Source organism: Muscardinus avellanarius (genome assembly GCF_963383645.1).
Source record: "Muscardinus avellanarius genome assembly, chromosome: 9".
NCBI classification, from domain to species: Eukaryota; Metazoa; Chordata; class Mammalia; order Rodentia; family Gliridae; genus Muscardinus; species Muscardinus avellanarius.
Window position 1 is genome coordinate 83,701,379 of NC_137795.1, and position 20,534 is coordinate 83,721,912.

The window sequence follows — 20,534 nt, forward strand, 5'->3', positions numbered from 1 at the left end:
TATATATATACACATATATATGAATAAAATGCTCACATTTACATCTATTTTTTTCAAAATATAATAATTTTATAAAAATCCAATGACATGACATTTTTCTGGGACACACTTAAAACAAAATGGCTCCGAAGGTGAAATATATAAGTCTTTGAGGCAAAAGATAATTTCATGATCTGACTATCATGAATATTCATACAGAAAATCACATGGCACCAACTTATGTAAAGTAAAACTTCTACCAGTTACAAACACAACTGTAGCAAGTGTATTTTATATTATAGAAACACAGACAAAATACAAATGTACTAATCTATGAGAGTCAAGGAAAAAAAATACTAAAAGTATAAAATATTTAAACAATGAGAAACAAACTTAAATTACCTTATATTCAGCAAGCTCTGAACAGCAAAAGCTGAAAATATAACTTATTTTTCATATCGTACAAGAAGAAATGAAATAAACATAAATTTCTCAAATATTCCTGGCTGCTTGAGAATCTAAGATATACTGTCAAAAATAACATTTTAATCAAAGAAAAAGTAAGATAACTCTGAAGGAAAAAAGCCACACTATATATCAAAATACATGAGATGCATGAAAAATTGTAATAAAGTAAATTTGTCTAAATATCAGATTCCAAGCAGCTGCCTGGGAAAGAGAGGGAGGACTTATAAAACTTGCAATGACTTTAACAGTCAACCATCAGCCTTCTCAGAAGTCATCTCCTCTGCACCCTTCTTCTATTCCTAGGGCTAATTAAAGATTACTGAGGACAGACATGGTGGTGCACATCTGTAACCCCAGTACTTAGAAGGCTAAGACAGGAGGATTGCAGATTGAGGACAGCCTCAGCTAGTAAAGTGAGACTCTCATCAACTCGGTGAAACACTGTTTCAAAATTAAATTATTTAAAAATAGGGCTGGGTGTGTAGCTAAAAGCTACAATCCTCCTGGGTTCAATCTCCAGTATCATAAAATAGCAAATAATTAATTAATTACTTTTAAAAATAAAGATTACTTAGTGCAGTCAGTTAATTACTTTGGTACCCTGGGATAGACATCTGGATAGGGACCTAAACTCATTAAAATCATGTTTGTGTTATGCTCTTTATAGAACACACACACACACACACACACCAGGGTTGAGACTGTGACCTACTATTCTATATTCTAAACAAATACTCCGAAAAGTCACTTTAATCTTTGACACATAAGTTTCAGTACATCCCAGTTTGGGGATTGTCAAAACTATTCCTGAAAATGCTTCTGTGCCACTCATTGCAGTTCTCCTTCTCTGTTACTCTTATATGCAACCTCAGTTTTGAATCTGCAGAGCATCCTCTGGTCCGGCATTTCTGAGAGCAGAATGCTCCTGGATTCCACCATGGGCCCATGGCAGCACACAGGCTTGCCTTCCACCAAGAGAGGTCTGCACAGCTTCATCCTTCTCCAAGACACCTCACTCCAGAGCACAGCCGGATGCCCTGCCTATCAAATCTCACTCTCTTTTCCAATGTATGCAGGAATGGTGGTTTCAAGGTGTGGTTGGACCTCACCTTAACTTTCTTTTTATTCTTATTACTGCATTACAGATAAAGAGATCTTTTTTAACTGTACTATTCATTTTTATCCCCTGGTTTATCCATGATTGTTAGTCCTCCCTTTTCTAATTAAGCAATAATATAAAGTAGGAGCAAATGTCATGTCCTGCTCCTTACTACGTGCCAGACTTTGTTCCAAGTACTTTATGCAGATGAACTCATTTAATCTCCAGATGAGCCAGTATGTACTATCAGTAGGTGTTACTATCCCCCATCTTACAGAAGGGAGAATTAAGAAAAAAAAAAAAAAAAGGCTGTGTGACTTGCCCAAATTCACACAGCTAATAAGTGCTAATCCAGGAATCGAACTCAGGAAGTCTAGGTGTGTGGTTTACGTTCTTAACCACTACAATCCTGCATCTCAAAAACTCAGTGAGACCCTCCACAACTTAGTGAGACATTGTTTTAAAATAAAGAATAAAAAGTAGGGCTGGGTGTGTAGCTTGACATTAGATGCTTCTGGGGGTTCAATGCCCAGAACCACACACACACAAAAAAAAAAAATCCTAAACATCCCAACCTTTCAGTTGCACACAGGCCTTTTCACTGTGAATATCCATTGCTTTACTACTGGAGGGCCACATTTACCTAATTAGGTATCACAATTTTCCCTCTACATGGAAATAATTTATTATTGTAAGAAGAATGATGTTTTAGATTTTCATAAACTACAATCTAAGCATAGAATCAAAACTATTTTTCTCTAAATTAAAAAAAAAACATTTCCCTGACAAGGCTATTAACACTTGCCAAAACCCTATCACTACTTCATCAATTCAAAGCACTCAATAAATGGTGAGCAATTATTTTGCAAAAGGAATTCTACAAGATTCTGTGGTGCATTCAAAAGTGAGAATGACACTGACCCTCCCTGAAAGAACTATTTCCTTGCCTCTTCCTAGTTGGGTAGATTTTAAAATCCTTCCATAGCAGCAGAATTTTTGCTTCTCTTTCCATGGAGCATCACCCAGACACCTAACATTTTCACTATTTGGTTTAAAGACTTCTTTTGGGTAGATCTCTTCTTGACATAAGATTATGCTCCCTTGTCTTCTATTATATAGGATTCAATCAAACATATATATGCACTTGTCCCACTGCTACATTCTAGACAGGATTAGTTTGTCATCAAGTTGCAGGGCTATTTCAGAATATAGTATATTTATATACATTTATATAATTATAAAATATATTTACTTTCTGTTAAAATTTCATATTTACTTTAACATCAGTGTCTGTGAATTGGAAGATAAACATGTAAAGTCATAATGGTTTTAGCTTTCCTTTTATAACCACCACCTTTCATGATATCGAACTTTATAGTTTTAGCAAGATCTTTCTTTCACTTCTCAAATTTCAACTTGAAATCATCCTGATCAGGTCAAGGACTTGGCAGTCATGTTCTTTATAAGAATCCACTCTGTCCTTTATCAGAAATACATTATTCAAACACTGTACAGCTTGATCTTTCCAGCAAGAAGATTTGTAAATTTAAAAGCTAAATTATGTTCAGCAAAAGGATGATAAATTTAAGAGCTAAATCATATGATGAACGGCTAGGAATCTATGATTGATGCGTGTGTTATTTAAAAGTAGCTCTCTACAAACCAAAAAAAAAAAAAAACATAAAAAAGATTAAACAATCTGTATGTCAAAAAGCAGTCTATGAATTAAGACAAAAATTGTGTGCTTGTGGAAATAATAGCTAAGAATATTTATCTCATGTGATTATACAGATGTTTCTAAAAAGTAAATAAAAATTTAAATGATATTGGTAAGCCTAGTTTATTTCTCAATTTTTCATTAGAAACCTTTATAATATATAAATATTTAAGTCACTAAGTCATTATTTAAACTTATCCTACAAATCTCAAAGAACAATATACTATTCTCCTATACAAGTACTTAAATGCTCGATAAACCTGCAAGTAGACGTATACATATAAATATGTATTCAAATATACTTATACTCACATGTTTAGGTTTTTCATTTTAGTGAGATTAGTATGATTTTTTAAAATGTAAACAACCCAACAAAGTTAATAATGGGCCTTAATTCCAATAAAACTATTAGATGAAGATAGTAAATTCATACTAAAGGATAGAAATGTTAATAGAAAAATGTCATGTCCCAGCTACTAAAAAGAAAAATACAGGAAAAAAAAGCTGAAAATAAACTGAATTTTTATCTGATCTTACAGTTTACAGAACTATGTAGAGAAAGCATTATGTAAGAATAAAAAAGCCAGGTGTGGTGGCGCACCCTTGTAATCCCTTCACTTGGGAGGCAGAGACAGGAGGATCACACAGGTTCGAAGCCAGCTGCGGGCGCTGGCTTAGGAGACCCTGTTTCTAAATAAAAAAATGTAAAAATAGGTCTGGGAGTGTAGCCCGGAGGTAGAAGGGCTTCCAGGAACCCCAGTACCACCAAAAAAAATAAAATAAAAGGAAAAGGAAAAGGTAGCTGGGCATGGTGGCACATTCTTGTAATCCCAGTAGTTGGGAGGCTAAGATAGGAGGATCGCAGGTTTGAAGCCAGCCTCAGCAGCTTAGTGAGGCTCTCAGAAACTTAGTGAGACCCTGTTCCCAAATGAAATATAAAATAAATCTAGAGGTGCAGCATGGAGGTAGAAGGCCTCTGGGTCCCATCCACAGTACCAATCAAACAAAATGAGAATAAGAGGTGAGTCTTCCCTCTTTCATGAGATATGTGTTCCCTGGGGATAATAATAAAAGAAAAATAAACTGAAATGCTGTATTAGTTTCCTAGGGATGCTATAACAAGGTACCACGAACTTTAACAGAGACTTATTTCTATACAGTTCTGAAGACTAGAAGCCCAAGATCAAGGTGTTGGCATGGTTAGTTTCTTTTCCTTTTCTTTTTTTTTTTTTTTGTGGGTCTTAGGATGGAGCCCAGAGGCATTCTACCTCTGAGCTACACCCCCTGCCCTATTTTTTTTAATTCTTTATTTTAAACAGGGTCTCACTAAGTAGTTGAGGCTGCCCTTAAACCACGATCCTCCTGTCTCAGCCTCCCAAATGCTGGGATTACAAAGTGTGCACCACCATGCCTAGCTGGTTATTTCTTTTAAAGTGCTTTGTTCTAGAGACTTTTAGGAAGATAGTGACCAAGGGAAGAGGCACATATCAGTTCTGCTGACGCCCTATCTTCATTGCCTCAAAAACAGCATTCTCTCAAAAGCAAGAAAACATCATAACTTTAAAAAGAACACAATAAGTAAAAGGTGGCAGGTAAAAAAAAAAAAAAAAAAAAAAAAAAACAGAAGAACAATCAGAAAGCAGAAAAGAACTCCGCTGCCTTGCAGCCCTGGGCACCAGAGTGGCACCATCTTGCCTCACTGTATTTGACTCCAGAGACTCACAAGAAAATAACCAATGACTTGAAATGAAGTAAGCAGCTACAGATCATCAGAATTGTAAGCCATCAGTTCCTCCTGCACAAATATGGGCTACAGCTTTCAGCAGTGCCAGCTGAGCTCACCACATCTTCCAGAAAGCCAAAGTGGCACTCAACAATATCATAAGTGAACCCATCATCCCTGTGGGGGAATGCCCAGTGTGGCACCCCCAGGGACTCATGCAGCCGTGATAAACTTCCTGAGTCTGAGACTTTGTGTTTCAACCCAGGGAAGGTGGAGCTGAAGTCTGCTGCTGGACATAGCAGACTTGAACAAACTCAGGCTCTGCATCAGTGGAAAGCGTGAAGGAAGTCCTATGCATAATGCTAGATCCAACTAGGAGGATCTCTGGTATCAACACAGACCACTCAGTCATGGTGAATGGGGTGAAGTCAGACCAGCCCAGACATAGCTGTGGAGAACAGACTCTTATGCTGGGTTTTGTCCCAGAGGCATCCACCACCTACACAGGAAGAAAAAGACCTGAGTTCTACATCTGTGGAAAGCATGGAGGGAGACCTATGTTTGACACTAGACCCAGCCCCATTGATACCAGCCATCTGCGTAGACTGAGAAACACTCAGAGAACCAGGCTTGCAGCAGGAAAGGTGCCAGTGGCACTCAGTGTCTGCACAAAGAGAGACTGCAGAGGCCAGTCTGCTGAATTTTCATATATTTGTAGGGTTGCATTATTTTGTTGTTGTTATTTTGTTTTGTTTTTTATATCTGGCTTTTTTTTGTGTGTATGCTTGTTTGCTCTCTTTCCAACCCCCCTCCCAAGCTTCTTCCCTTCTACATACCTACTCTCTTCTCTCCATCTCTTTTCTTTTTCTCTTTCTCTTCTCTTTGTTTTATATTAAATCCACTTCATTTCGCTATACTAAATACATTAGTCATTAAGATACTATTACATATTCACTATCTCTAATCTCTACTATATTCTACCTTACCAAACTCACACTCTCATTCTATTCATTTCTATCTGTGGCTTTACCCTATTCTTGCACCTACAATTTCATTTCCCTCCTCACTCAAACTTCACTGTTGAATACAAAACAACTTGTTCTTGGATATACCAGCTGACACCTAGAGACTGAGAAAAATTTATCAAAAGCAACAGATACAAACTTCTGAAATCATGAAAATGAGGAATAACAAGGAAGCTATGAGCTCCCAAAACCCCACAACAGCAGACCCTGACAACACAGAATTGCAGAGATTGCCAGAAGGACAAACCAGGAATGTAATGGAACAAGTTATACAGGATTGCTGAAAAGAATTTAGAGAGAGTCTGAAAGAAGTAAAGGATGTAATCATTGAATTGAAGGCATCTATTCAAACTATAAACAATAGGTTAGAACACATAAAGAACAGAATCTTGCTCTTAGAAAATGATCACTCCAAAAATGAATGCATAGTATATAATTTAGAAAAAAACAATTTGATAGCATAAAAGTGCTAACCTAAGACTAATAGGCATAAAAAAGGGAATAGAAGTTAAAAACAAAAGGATCAATAATCTTTTCAAAAAAGTAATATCAGAAAATTTTCTAAACATAGAACAAGAGGTCAATACACAGGTACAGGAAACCTTAGAGCCCTCTTTAGATAAGATCAGAGAAAAGGTTCACCATGCCACATAATAGTCAAACTTACCAATGTAGAAGCCAAGGAAATAATCTTAAAGGCAACAAAAATAAAAGACCAAGTGACATTCAGAGATAAACCAATTAGAATCACTCCAGACTTCCCAAACCAAGTCATGAAAGCCATAAGGGACTGGAGTAGCATATTCCAAACTCTGAAAGAAAGCAACCTGCAGCCAAAAATTTCCTACCTAGCAAAACTATCTCTCAAATTAAACAGAAAAATAAAAATCTTACATGACAAACAGAAGGTGAAATAATGTATGTCTTCTAAACATGCACTAAAGAAAATACTCAAAGACATTAAATGCAAAAAAGAAATAAGCAATACACATCAGAACCAGAGAAACAAGAATTTTTATCAAGCAAACAACTAAGAAAAGGAGAACCAATACTACCTCAAGCAGAAGTTAAAACTCAAAATGTTAGGAATTAAAAATCATCTCTCAATAATCACACTGAACATAAATGGCATCAAATCCCCAATAAAAAGACATAAGGTGACAAAATGGATTAAAAACCAGAATTCATCTATCTGCTCTATCAAAACCTCTGAGATACTTTGAAGGAAGTATTAAGAGGAAAATTTAGGAGGCTGAGACCAGAAGATCATAGTTCACAAATAACCTCAGCTACTTAGTGAGGCCCTCCGTAACTTAGTGAGACCCTGTTTCAAAATAAAGAATAAAAAATAGGGATTCATTCCCTTATAAAACAAGCCCAAGAAAGTTCTTCACCTCTTTCACCACTGTGAGAAGCCAGTGAGAAGACATTATCTATGAACCAAGAAAAGCACTCACACCAGATACCAAACTCTAGATTTCTGTTGTTTATGAGTACTGAATCTACAGTACTGTGCTACATCAGCCCAAAAAGACAAGGCTATTGATGAAGATGTAAAAACAATTCAATGAAGAAGAGACAGTATTTTCAACAAATAGAATGGGAACAACTGAATGTTCAAAAGCAAAGAATTTAAAAATTAATCTCAACATGTATTGATTGCCTCATATAAAAATGACTTCAAACTGGATTATACCCCCAAATGCAAAACATAAACCTATAAAATTCAAGGATATAGGAGAAAAGCTGTGTGACCCTTACTTTGATGAGACTATAGATAAACCCCAAATGCATGGTTCGTGCAAGAAGAAATTGATAACTTAAACTTTATCAACATTAGACTTTTATTCTGAGAAAGACACTATTAAAAGACTGGAAAGGCAAGCCAGACTTGGAAAGGATGGAAAGCTGCTGTGGAGTCTGTGGGAAGAGAGAGATCCTCCTGAACCCCTCTCCCCTTGCTGCTCTCTGCATCCCTTTTAGCTCGCTCTCTCTCCTACAGCTTAGTGTGGAAGATGAGTTGGCAGGAAAGTGCATTTCTTACTTGGATAGGTAGATTCTTTCTCACCACGCCTAAAGCATAATTCAAGTTCACTCTCTTTGGGCTCTTAAGTTGAGCCCCTTCCCTTGCAACTCCCCGGGCCCCAGATGGATGCATCTACACTCCAGATGGCTGTGTATGGTGGAACCAGCTGTTCACTTCAAGTTTCTTCTCCACTAGGCCTCACTGAATAGGACCCAAAAGAACCTCAAATCACCTTTCTGCTGCTCTCTCTCTCTACTGTGTACTCCCCTTTTGATTAAAGACACACACATCTCTGATAAAATAATCCTGAGTGCTGTGCAGGTCAATGCTGCAATACTTCCCAGTAACAAAGGTGTCAGTCAGTTCCCTTTTAGAATTCTAATTTACTAGGCTTAGATCATATCCCTATCTACTTCCTGGGCAAGGTTGAGGCACTAGTCCTAAGTATTCTTCAAACAGAGGGAACATATTTTAAAGCTCCCAAAAGAGCTCCCTTGAAGTTCCTTTCACTGAATATGTGGTTAGAAAATAGTGTTGCCCTCTGGTCCCCACCTCAAAGCATAGTCATGAATCCCTCCAAAGAAACCACTTAGTTAACCATTTCAAATCCTCTCTCTTAGCCCTTCTTGTATATTTGATCTTGTTGAGTGGCCCATGAGTCACTGAATAATTCCCACCTCATTTTCTCTATAAATTCTTTATGAGGGAGAGAGGTTCTCTCACACTGACTCTGATATCTTGATATCTCACCTATTGGACCCTTAGTCAAAAGTGAGGCAAGATTAGAGAACTCGCAGGGTGGAAAGAGTACTACTGTGCATTCTTGGGAAAGGAGACACACATACATATATATAAGACAGAAGTCCCTTATGTACAATCTCTGAAAAATTATCTGGCAGGATTCACTAAATCAAATATTGGATAGAGATAGTCTTGTCTTTGATATACCTTAGAGAGTTATATTTATTTTCTCAAACTGATATCACTTGGCTTTTATGAAAGGACAGGTCTTGAGGAAAGGTAGTTTTCTATTATGAATTATAGTTCAAAATATGCAACTGCCACATTGAGCCACAAGAGGGCAGCAGTCTCAAGGACTGGAATTACAGATGTGAAATATAAAACTATCAGAGGAACAACACGAAACACTGATATGAGCCAGATTTTAACTACAACAAAACAGACCTTAAGTTTTATTGTTCTAAGGTTTTCATTCATAATTTTTGTATTGGAAAAAACAGGTGTCTTTTATATATATGGAAATTTCATGTTTTATTTTGTTTCTCTCCATCTAAATCATATATAGATATATGTAAAATACATGTCTTCCACACTAATATAGAAGTCATTGGAAAATAACTTATAATATAATAGTAATTGACATGTGTATAGGTCCTGGCTTTTTTGAGTACTTTCTTAAATCTAATATTTTTTATTTCATTGGGCCCTAAAGCACATGTGCCAGAAATTAGGGGGTCTTTTTTATAGATGAAAAAGATGTGACTTAGGAGTGAGTAACTTGTTTTAGTTAACACCACCACTAATGAGTAGAAAAAAGCTTCATTCAATATGTTTTCTGTTGTTTTGCACAGTTGTTACCTAAATAAAAGTAATAGTGGCATCATTTAGTTAATTCACATATAAATTTGAGATATTATTTTCACAGAGCTCTGCTCTAATAGAAGGTTGGTTTTCTACTCCACAAACTGCACAAATACCTGGATAACAATGTTCTCTAATGAACTACTATAACTGGAATTGACCACTTTTATCATCTAACAGGGAAAATGAAATAGAAATAAAGTTGAAAGTAAATGTGGGATTATAATGCACAAGTAAAAGCCCAAAGTTGAAAGTAAAACAAATAGTATTCCCAGAGATTGATTAGAGGAAAGAAGGAAACAGACACACAAGTCTAAAAGACTTAGTTACCCCAAACACTGTTACATAGAGTTATACACATTCCTAAAGTCACTCAATTTGTGTGTTACCAAAGAAATAACACTGTTTTGTTAGGCTGTTTAATCATATCATCTTCAGTAAACAGCATATCATCTCCTTGCTATTCAAATAGAAACAGAATTTGACTCCTAAAAATATATCCAATTAGAGAGGGAATCATGACCTGAGTAATAGGACACATAATATTAGTAAAAATAATATGAAAAGAAATTGTTATATTAAAAACAGTTGCTTAATATTAATATAGTGAATAATCAAAGAGAAGGTAAAGACTTATTTCTTCAGATAAAAAGACCCTGTTCAACTACCATAAAATAGCCTATTTTTATATTTTAAACTTCTATGTCTTCAAAAGATCTTAATTTCTGCACTCTAAGACATCTAGAGTAATGAACTTATCTTCTAGTCATTTCCACTTTAACAGGTACTGTTGGCAGACCTAAAGCTAGAGACATTTGCATTAGTGCCTCCCTGGGATTCTCCCCTTCCTTTCTTCATTCATTCATTTTACCAACATTGTTTCCGCATGTGAACTAAGCACAGAAAAAGAGTGTGAGAAAATAGATATGTTATGTCTTCATGGAGCTCGCAATCCAATAAATAAATATTGAACAAAATATGCATTCTTATCATTTGTGATAGCATAGATTAAAAGTCTGGGATGCAATGAGGATTAGGAGGTGGCAGTAGGAGACCCCATTTACATTGTCAATCACCAAAACCTTTGAGTATGTGAACTTTATGCTGACATTGGAAGATGGGTAATGGAGAAGCAGGGCAATTGACTTGAGTAAAAAGTTCTTGGCTTATTCAAATAGCTGAAGCTTTTATCAGTGACTAACACACATACTGTGGAAGAAGTAAGGTATTAACTATATCTTATCATCATTACTGTTATTACTAGGGGGGGTTAGAAAAGTATCGCTATGTCCCCCCTCTAAAGAGCAGAATCAAACAGGATGCTGTGCTGAGGGATAAAGCAGACATCCTCCTAAAATAACGTCTTTCTTTGGTCTTCAGTATGCTTGGGAGGCTGAGACAGGATTGTGCAGGTTCCAAGCAAGCCTCAGCTACTTAGTGAGGCTCTCAGCAACTTAGTGAGACCCTGTTTCAAAATAAAATGTAAAATAGGTCTGGGAGTATAGCCTGGGGATAGAAAGCCCCTGGGTTCCATCCCCAGTACCACCAAAAAAAAAAAAAAATCTTAAAATTGGTGTTTTATACAAAGCCTAAGTGAAACTTACGTTCCAGTGCATTATAAAGAAGCTCAAAGTCATCATTTGTTTTAGGATTATGCCTCCGGTAATAGTCCATTTGTATCCATTCTTCTTTTTCTTTTGCTTTCCTTAGTTCTTCCTTTTCTTCCCATTCTAATCTCAACCTTTTCTGTCTTCTTAACTCTTCCACATACATTTTAGCATGCCATCGCCTATAGTAGGTCTGTATTATGATTACCTGTATTTAAATTAAAAGAAAATAAAAGGTATTTACCATTGTGATCAAACAAGAAAGGCACCAATGATTATTTCAATGCCAGTTCAATGACAAAATAATACTAAAAGCCCAATTTTAGCCCTATGTGAGATATTCTTAAGTATATGACCAAAAAATTGATAACATATGCATTGCTATTTGACTTTGAAATCTAGTACATAAACTTTTATTGGAGGCTGTTCATTCAATGTTTGAAAGCACAGACTAAAGTAATTTTACTAGAGTAAAATTTAGAGTCTCTCTTGTACGGCTCTCTACTTGCTTGATTTGGGGTACGTTACTGGCCACTTCTGTAATGTAATACCTTTATCAGTGAAGCAGTAATCAACCAAATATGCATAGAAACTGCTAAGACCAAGTCTGGTACATGGAAGTTTTTAATAATAGATTCTATAATATCTATGAATCTTAGTTATATCCAGCTTATTTTAATTTCCATAAGCTTAGACATATATTTAAAGCAAAATTGTATTTCCCAAACATATAGTAGGTAGCTGTGTGTGGGAACCAACAAAGGCTGGTGAGATAAAGAAGACTTAAGCAAAAGTATTAAATTCTATGAAATAAAAATATATTTGGCAGTATTTCATAGCATTAAGCAACCACAAAATCTCATAAAATAGCTAAGAGTTTTAAAATTTTATTTATAAACTCATAAATAAAATATGGGAAGGCTGCAACAAGATTGAGGGGGACACATTCCTTTCCTTCATTCTCTTTCTTTTCTTTTCTTTTTTTCTTTTTGTGCGTAATGATAAGGGTTAAACTGAGAAACATTCTACCTCCAAGGATCTTCCTAGGCTCCTGAGAGCCTTGCTAAGTTGCTGAGGCTTGTTTTTAAACTATAATCCTCCAGTCTTAGCCTTCCAAGTACTGGGATTAAAAGTGAGTGCCACCATGCCCGACTCCTTTCCCTCATTTTAATGGCTGATAATTACAGAATTACACACAAAGGAGAAATCAATAAAGGCACTCGATCACACTGAAAGGGCTCCGCCCAAAATGGAAACTTTTAAGAATCTCTTTATTAAAAAAAAAGAGAGAGAGATGTAATAAATTGGAGAAGGAACCTATAACCCAGTCATGCACTGAAGAGGTGAGCTAGAAAACACAGAAGTGGCTTTCGGACTGCCTCAAGTTTGAAACTGGTAGATGGTTTGCGCAGACCAACTAACCAGGTAGCTGCTTAAAACATGCAAAATGGACAAGTTCCTCTAGGAAAACTTAGGTAAACAGAACAGAAACATCTGTCCCTAGGCAAGAATGGTTAGTGTCCCACATGAGGCTGATGACACTGAAGATGAATAGAAGGCCCCTAGTCAGAAAAATAACTCGCTCCCAGAATAAAGTTTTATACCCTAATACCATCAGACTGTGGTAAGCATGATGTAGTATACTGGACTTTAACTCATTAAGTCCTAAGTTTATAATCCTGTGAATATTCGAATAAAATATTGACACAGATACATTAAAATATATTGGAAACAATACCTAGAGCTTTTATGAATTATTATATTAACTAATATGATAATTATCACATTATAATTATACTCTTCTTTTATTATTATTAAATAATTGGATTATATATTATATATTACATGTAATTTGTTTTGGGGGGGGGTTTGGGTATGGATCCAGGGGCATTTGACCTCCGAGCTACACCCTCTGCCCTATTTTTTATTCTTTTATTTTGAAACAGGGTCTCACTAAGTTGCAGAGGGCCTCACTAAGTAGCTGAGGCCATCCGCGAACCACAATCCTCCGGTCTCAGCCTCCCAAATGCTGGGATTACAAGTGTGCGCCACCACACCCAGCTACATGTAAATTTTTGTAGATGCTGCACAACTGGGACAATGAGTTAAGAATCTTAAATTTTTCATGAGTACACACTAAAAAATAACCAAGCATTTAAGTGAAGAGGCATCACAATAAAAGGTCTCTCACCCAACAAAGAGAAGAATCGAAACAGAATTGCTAGAATAGTAGTTCTCAAAGAGTAATGGCTGGAATAGCAGTATCAGCATCATCTGAAAAATTACTAGCAATTCAAATTCTCAGGCCCCACCCCAGAGCTACTCAAAAAGAAACTGTTGTGGAAAACAGTGTCCTGTATGTTAATAAATCTTCCAGGAGGTGTAGGGGCTGGCTAAAGTTGAGAACCACTTTACTAAAATAAAAAGAAACTGAAAACATGAGCAGACTAGGCACAGTTAACATTTTTTAAATGAACAGAAAGCTATCAGTATAGAACAATTGATATTCAAAGCAACAACAAAAGACTAGCAAAATCTTTATTTTTAAAATTAAAAAAGCAATGGGATATGTATTAGCTTCAGTGCTACTAAACTTGTTAAACTCATGAAAGACACTAAAACATGGCTGTTTAAATAACACAAAAATTTTTTCCCTTTCAAATAACAACTCAGGGCAAGCAATTGAAGGCAGGTAGGAAAACTGAGCCATAGTTAACAAATGTCCCATATGACTGGTCCGCTTACCATCATCTTCTAGCCAGTAAAAGGAGGGAAAGGAACAGAGACCACTTTAAGCTCTATCCCTGGACATGCCTCACATCATTGCCCTCGCATTCCATTGTCCAGATCTCAGTTATATGGCCTCACTAGATTATGAGGGAGTTAGGAAATAGAGTTTTCCTTGGACAACCATGTGCCCAAAAAATAAAAATAAAAAGCTTTATTACCATGGAGGAAGGGAAGGCTGGATGTTGGCAGAGAATCAGTAGTTTGTCATAAGCTGATCTGCAGAATGTGCAGAGCCTATGAAGGAACTGGTAAGCAAAAACTTAAGGTGAAGAAATATTTTAGAAAATATTTCTAATGAGAAATGTGATATGTGAAAGGGAAAATGAGATATGTGAAAGATAAATTCAGACATTCCAAAATGTATCTGACACAAGTTCCAGACAGAATAAAGTTGATTGCAGAAATTACTCAAAACATAATAAAGGAATACTTCCCAAAGTAAGACAAGAGCTCTCGATAGAAAAGGTCGATTACCAAGGAACAAGGGCATAACAATAATATTACAAAATAACAGGAATACAGTTAAAATCCAAAAATCTTGAAGAAATGGTAAACAAAAGAAATGAGGATCAGATCCATATCTGACTTTTAGTCAAGTATAGCTTCAAAGTTACAAAGAAAAATAATTATAAAAATAAGTTTGAATCTAACCTTCTGCACCCACTCTACCTAAAATCAATGTGTGAGTTTCATTCAATAAGGACTTAGACAGCTTATTTCGCATTCTAAATCTCTACAAGAATTCCTAAAAAATGTGATCCAGCAAAAATAATAAATTCAAGAAGGTAAATCAAAGCAGAAAGCAAAATCTTCCAAAAAAACTTATGAAGCTAAATATATTTTACTTTTTAAATTGCATATAACAATGTACAAAAACAACCTACAATTACAATCACATAGTAAATCACATATAATTGTAATTTCAGATCAAATCCTCATTTGATGGGAGGGATGAGAGTAAAAGGAAAGAAGATGAAGAAAGGAAACACACACTAAGGCTGTTGTTCATGATGTAAATATATAGCTTAAATACTATGTATTTCAAATAAAAATATGTTTGCTGAAAAGTTTTATGAGTAACTATTAGAAAATACATATAAAAATCAACTTCACTATGAAGGGATAAAAAAGGAAAACGTCAAATTAAGTGAACAAAAAGAAAGAAAAGTTAATAAAAGAATGAACAAACAATGAGAATGACTGGTAAATTAACAAAAGGAGATGGCAGGAATGAATATGAAAAATATTAGTAGTTACAGAGAATATAATCTTGATTCCCCCAAAATATATTTAAACACTAAACATTAAAATCAAGAAGCTATATATAAAATAAAATCAATATGACCCATGTAGAAAATAATTCATGAAGACAAAGAAAGAACTTATTAAGTGGAATTTTAACTCCTCCTGGCTTTTAGCTGTTCCCTCTGTTTATAACCTGTTTCTCACTTCCAGCCCTCTACAACCTCCAGCTCACTTTCTAAGATCCTAGGGGGCAAATTTATGTGGTCCTTTGTGCCATCCCCCTCAGCAGGCATTTAGATTTTCACTTCCTCTGCTCTAGCCAAGTCAAGTCACACTTGTCCATCCGCTTTACAACTTCAAAACAAAAATCAGTTGACATTTACTTTTCTCATGTATTCTTTATCCCCCATATGTTTGTATCTCTTATTTTTTATATCATTTTACTGGAGTCTGGAAAGCAGGGTAGAGAGTGCCACTTCTTTACCTAATATCCTGTCTCCTTTATTTCCTCTTCCTTCAGGAAGGGCATACTGTTTTACAAATGCATTTCTCACTCACTGGTGAGAGTCATAAAGCACAGTTCAGGCCAAGATGTCTGCAGAAGTCACTAGGCAAGACTTTCAGTGGAAATGTTTGAAGGTAGTATAAATAAGACTCGCTTCCCCAACTTTTCTTTCTTCTTGCACAGAATGGAGACACAGTGATATATTAGTCACCTGCTGCGTCACAATTTGACAAACTATGCACAGTAAGATTTTAATAAAGTGGGAAGATAAAAAGAATGTAGGTGTCTGATGATACTGTAGTGACTCCATCCAAACCCAGTACAGCAAAAAAGTAAAAATTAGTTTGAAATGCCGGGCATAGTAGCGCATGCTTGTAATCCACCAGTGCCACCAAAAAAAAAAAAAAAATAGTTTGAAATGAGAAAGTAAAAACACCACCAGTCTGAAGTAACTAGCACTAATCAAGTCATCTACAAAAAGCAAAGAGCAAGTAATATTTCTCCCAAGGACACTTTGCAGATATAAAATGACACAGCAATCTCTTCTTTTGAGTGACAACTATTTTCTTGCTGAGAAACTTTGTTCTCTAAAATCATAAACTGTCAGAAACTTTGCTCTTTGAAATTAGATAAGTAAGAATGAAATAACCCATTTTTGCCTACAGAATCTAAATCATTTGGACACAGAGAAACAGCCTTGATTGACAGCCAAGTTGCCAAACTTCAGAGAAGAGACAACGTTCTACAACTCTTTTAACTTTGTTCCTAAGAGAGTAGGACTTTGGTCCACTTTGCAGCCAAGATCTTGATGTTGACCCATCTATACACAGCCTTATTGTTCACTGAGACTGTCAAATGTAAGAGATTTTTTGCCTACATTTCACCTAAACTTCACTTTTTTTCTTGCTTGTTTGGTGAAATTCAGATTAAAAACTCATCATTCTGAAATAGCTGGGACTAATCAAGCCAGGCACAAAGCTGTCCCGTGGTCATCCTGGTGTACTGTCTCCTTCAGAGCAATGAGTCAAAAGACTGTTTTGCATTCCATATTTCTCTCTCAACTCAGGCTGCTTAGGCTACCACAGCAGCTTAGCTTCAATCCCCTGTCACTTGGAAATCTTTTCTTTAAATTGCCACTTTCAAGTTTTCACTCACAGCAAATGATGCTCAGGAGATCCAACTATATGCTGTCTGTATGGTGACAGTAAAAGGATGAAAAAAGCTGAATTGCATAAAGAGTAAAATAATAGAGATAGAGTGGCTAAAATAATAGTCAATCAGAGAAGAGAGACTTCTTATTCCATTGCTTTTCAATTTGTCTGAAAAGAAATCTACGTGGTTCCACTGTGCCAAGGGTTAAAGCCAAGGACAAAAGTACTGAGAAGGCTATGGCCAAAGGCAACAGACAAAGCACGGGAGAGCCCCTAAGGAAAGGAAAAGGATTTGGAGCGTTTTGGATTCTGGTGGCTTATACAGAGAGATAAAGGCTGTGTTTAGTACCAATGACAGGTGACGTATGCTCCAGTGGGTTCTTTCTCAAGCAAGTGCAGCTTAGGAGTTTTTAATATTTGTCCACAATAAAAGTTGTCTTACCGCATTTAATCTTTGAGCATGGTATTCTGCGGCTGAAAAATATCGCCCAGGCTTTAGCAGTTTATCAGTCATATTTGATACATACACACCAATTTTAGTCATCTGTGTGGATGTTGTATTTGTAGTTTGTTGGAACTTCTTTCTCTGAAAAACTGTCTAAAATAAAAACATCAAAAAATAAAATCAGTATCCCCTGTGTACACAGATATGTGAGTGAATATTTTTTCTATATACTCCAGTTCATTTTTCTTTTTGTATCTTAATTGCCATAGAATTAATTAGAATAATTTGAGAGTCATAGAGTATACAAGAATTGTTGATTCTATAGTTTCAAAAACCTAAATAGTAAAATAAGAATATTACCTGTGTGTCCCTACAAAATACATTGAGTTTTTCAGGAATCTTTTTAGGTATGGTTTGTGTTCCAGCATTGTGATATTCTACTCCTGTTACCTTGTGTCTAAATCCACCAAGAAATGGCTTGTGGAAGTCAGATTTTATAATCTCAACAGGTACTTCCTGGAAATGATCAACACCTAAGGAGATAAAACCAAGAGTGAGTGAAAACCCAGCTACAGAGGGACACTAAAAGACTATGTGAAAGACACCAAGTGACTCACCGATTTGTACCATGACGGTTATGATGTAAGAGACATCCTTTAATCCTTCTATTCTTTTTATTGGATATATATCCGGATAGAGAGAAAAGATTTCCAGTTGTACAACTTGCTGTGGCTTAATTCCATGTTGTATTAGAGCCTCATTATTTTTAAGAATTAGTCCTAAAAGAATGAGAATTTTGAGAAGTTTTGTGACAAGGATAGCTATTTCTTGTTGCTGCTTTTAACTGCAAAATAAAATTGTATATTATTATGGTGTATAATGTGATGTTTTGAGATATGCACATCTTATGAAATGGCTAAATCAAGCTTATTAATAAAGTCATTACCTCACACATACTTCTTTTGGAGGGAGGAATATTGGGAACACTTAAAATCTCTTTTCTGACAGTCATGGTGACATATCCTTGTAATTTCAGTACTTGGGAGGCTAAGACAGGAGGATTTCAGGTTCAAGGCCAGCCTCAGCAACTTAGTCATACCCTTTTTCAAAATAAAGGCTGGAGGTATAGCTCAGAGGTAGAATGCCCCTGAGTTCAACTCACAGTACCACAAAAAAAAAATTACTCTCTTTGCAGTTTTCAAGTATACAATGAGTTATTACTGATTATTGTTACTATGATGTAAAATAGTTTCTAGAAATGACGAATTAGATGTACTCATTTTAAGGTGATAAAAAAAATACCACAGGTGCTTGTAGGACCACATACCATTTAATTGCTAAATATATTACTAAAGTTTTCCATCTCTTGTAATGTTAGCACAGAAAATTGCATAGTTCATAATATCTGACTATTTTCTGAATAACTAGAAGACAAGTGCTCAAAGCCTCCAAACACAAAGTAATGATAAGGAAATGGAAACATTAATTCCCCTGATATGATCAGTACACATTTTATACATGTGTTGAAGTATCATACTGTACCTCATAATGATTATATACTAATCAAAAAACCTTTTTTTTTTTTTTTTTTTTGCTGGTACTGGGGATGGAACCTTTCTCCGGGCTACACTCCCAGACCTATTTTATATTTTTATTTGGAAACACAGTCTCTTAAGCCAGCGAGGTTGGCTTCGAACCTGCATGATCCTCCTGTCTCCGCCTCCCAAGCGCGGAGATTACAAGTGTGCACCACCATACCTAGTCTAATCAAATTTTTTAATCTTTAAAAATGAAGTGATGTGCTGGGCATGGTGGCGCACGCTTGTAATCCCCGCCCTTGGGAGGTGGAGACAGGAGGATTGGGCAGGTTCGAAGCCAGCCGCGCTAGCTTAAGAGACCTTGTTTCAAAAATATAATATGGTCTGGGAGTGTAGCCCGGAGGTAGGAGAGCTTCCAGGAACCCCAGTACCACCAAAAATAATAATAATAATAAAGTGATAACTACCTATTTGATCATTTTACATTGTATACATATACTTAATTGTCACAGTATGCCCCATGAATGCGCATAATTAAAATAATACTAATAAAAATAAAATTGCACAATAGGCATTCTTGTACACGAACTCAGTATTATAAATAAAGCTACAACTTTCAATTATTCAGATATATAAATACAATAGCTCTGGAACTCTATATAAACATTAAAGTGAAAACACTATAGTATGAGCAGAGAATGTATACTAAACATTGACTATAAAAAACACCAATATATGTAAATATGAGCCATGCCCTACCAGGGGAAGCATAGTTATTTAAAAATCTAATCTACCTTCTGTTACAGAAAGCTCAGACTCTGAATTCCAAAGAACTTCTTTCTTTCTCTCTTGGAATAATCAGAAACTCATGGGACTGGGCGTGGTGGCATATGCTTGTAATCCCAGTACTTGAGAGGCTGAGACAGGAGGATTGCACAGGTTTGAAGCCAGCCTCAGCTACTTAGTGAGGCTCTCAGCAACACAGTGAGACACTGTTTCCAAATGAAATATGAAATACATCTATTTGGGAGTGTAGCCCAGAGGTAGAAAGCCCGTGGGTTCCATCCCCAGAACCACAAAAAAGCTCATATAAATTAATAAATATTATTATTAATAATAATAGCTCTACAAATCATAATGTTTATGAACATTATCTTCCATAGCCAAAGTGACTTTGCAGATTTGATTAAAGATATTAAGATAGAAAGAATCCTGGAGTATCTGGTTGGGCCCTAAATGTAATTACAATGCCTTTCTTAGAGAAAGGAAAGAGATTTGACTATAAAAGAAAAGATGGTATGACAGAAGCAAAGAAAGATCTGAATATACTACTCTAGGGATTTGAAGATGGAGAAGGGGCCAATAAATAAAGAATGCAGCCGGGCATGGTGGCGCACGCTTGTAATCCCCGCGCTTGGGAAACAGAGACAGGAGGATCGCGCAGGTTCGAAGCCAGCCGCGTGTGCTGGCTTAAGAGAGCCTGTTTCCAAATAAAAATGTAAAAATAGGTCTAGGAGTGTAGCCCGGAGGTAGAAGGGCTTCCAGGAAACCCAGTACCACCACCAAAAAAAATTAAAAAAATAAAAATAAAGAATGCCACTCTAGACGCTGGAA

The 20,534-nt window shown here is 36.0% G+C and overlaps 1 protein-coding gene across 1 annotated transcript in view; it reads right to left on the minus strand.

The window, feature by feature from the left end:
* Positions 1–20,534, minus strand: part of IQUB (IQ motif and ubiquitin domain containing) — a gene marked incomplete at both ends in the record, with an annotated part of 57,436 nt that overhangs the window by 32,596 nt on the left and 4,306 nt on the right. The window contains 4 exons of the mRNA XM_080701216.1: positions 11,244–11,454; positions 17,380–17,535; positions 17,743–17,915; positions 18,000–18,161. Of these exons, the coding sequence (XP_080557342.1) occupies positions 11,244–11,454; positions 17,380–17,535; positions 17,743–17,915; positions 18,000–18,161 (702 nt within the window). The remainder of the gene's footprint in view (positions 1–11,243; positions 11,455–17,379; positions 17,536–17,742; positions 17,916–17,999; positions 18,162–20,534) is intronic.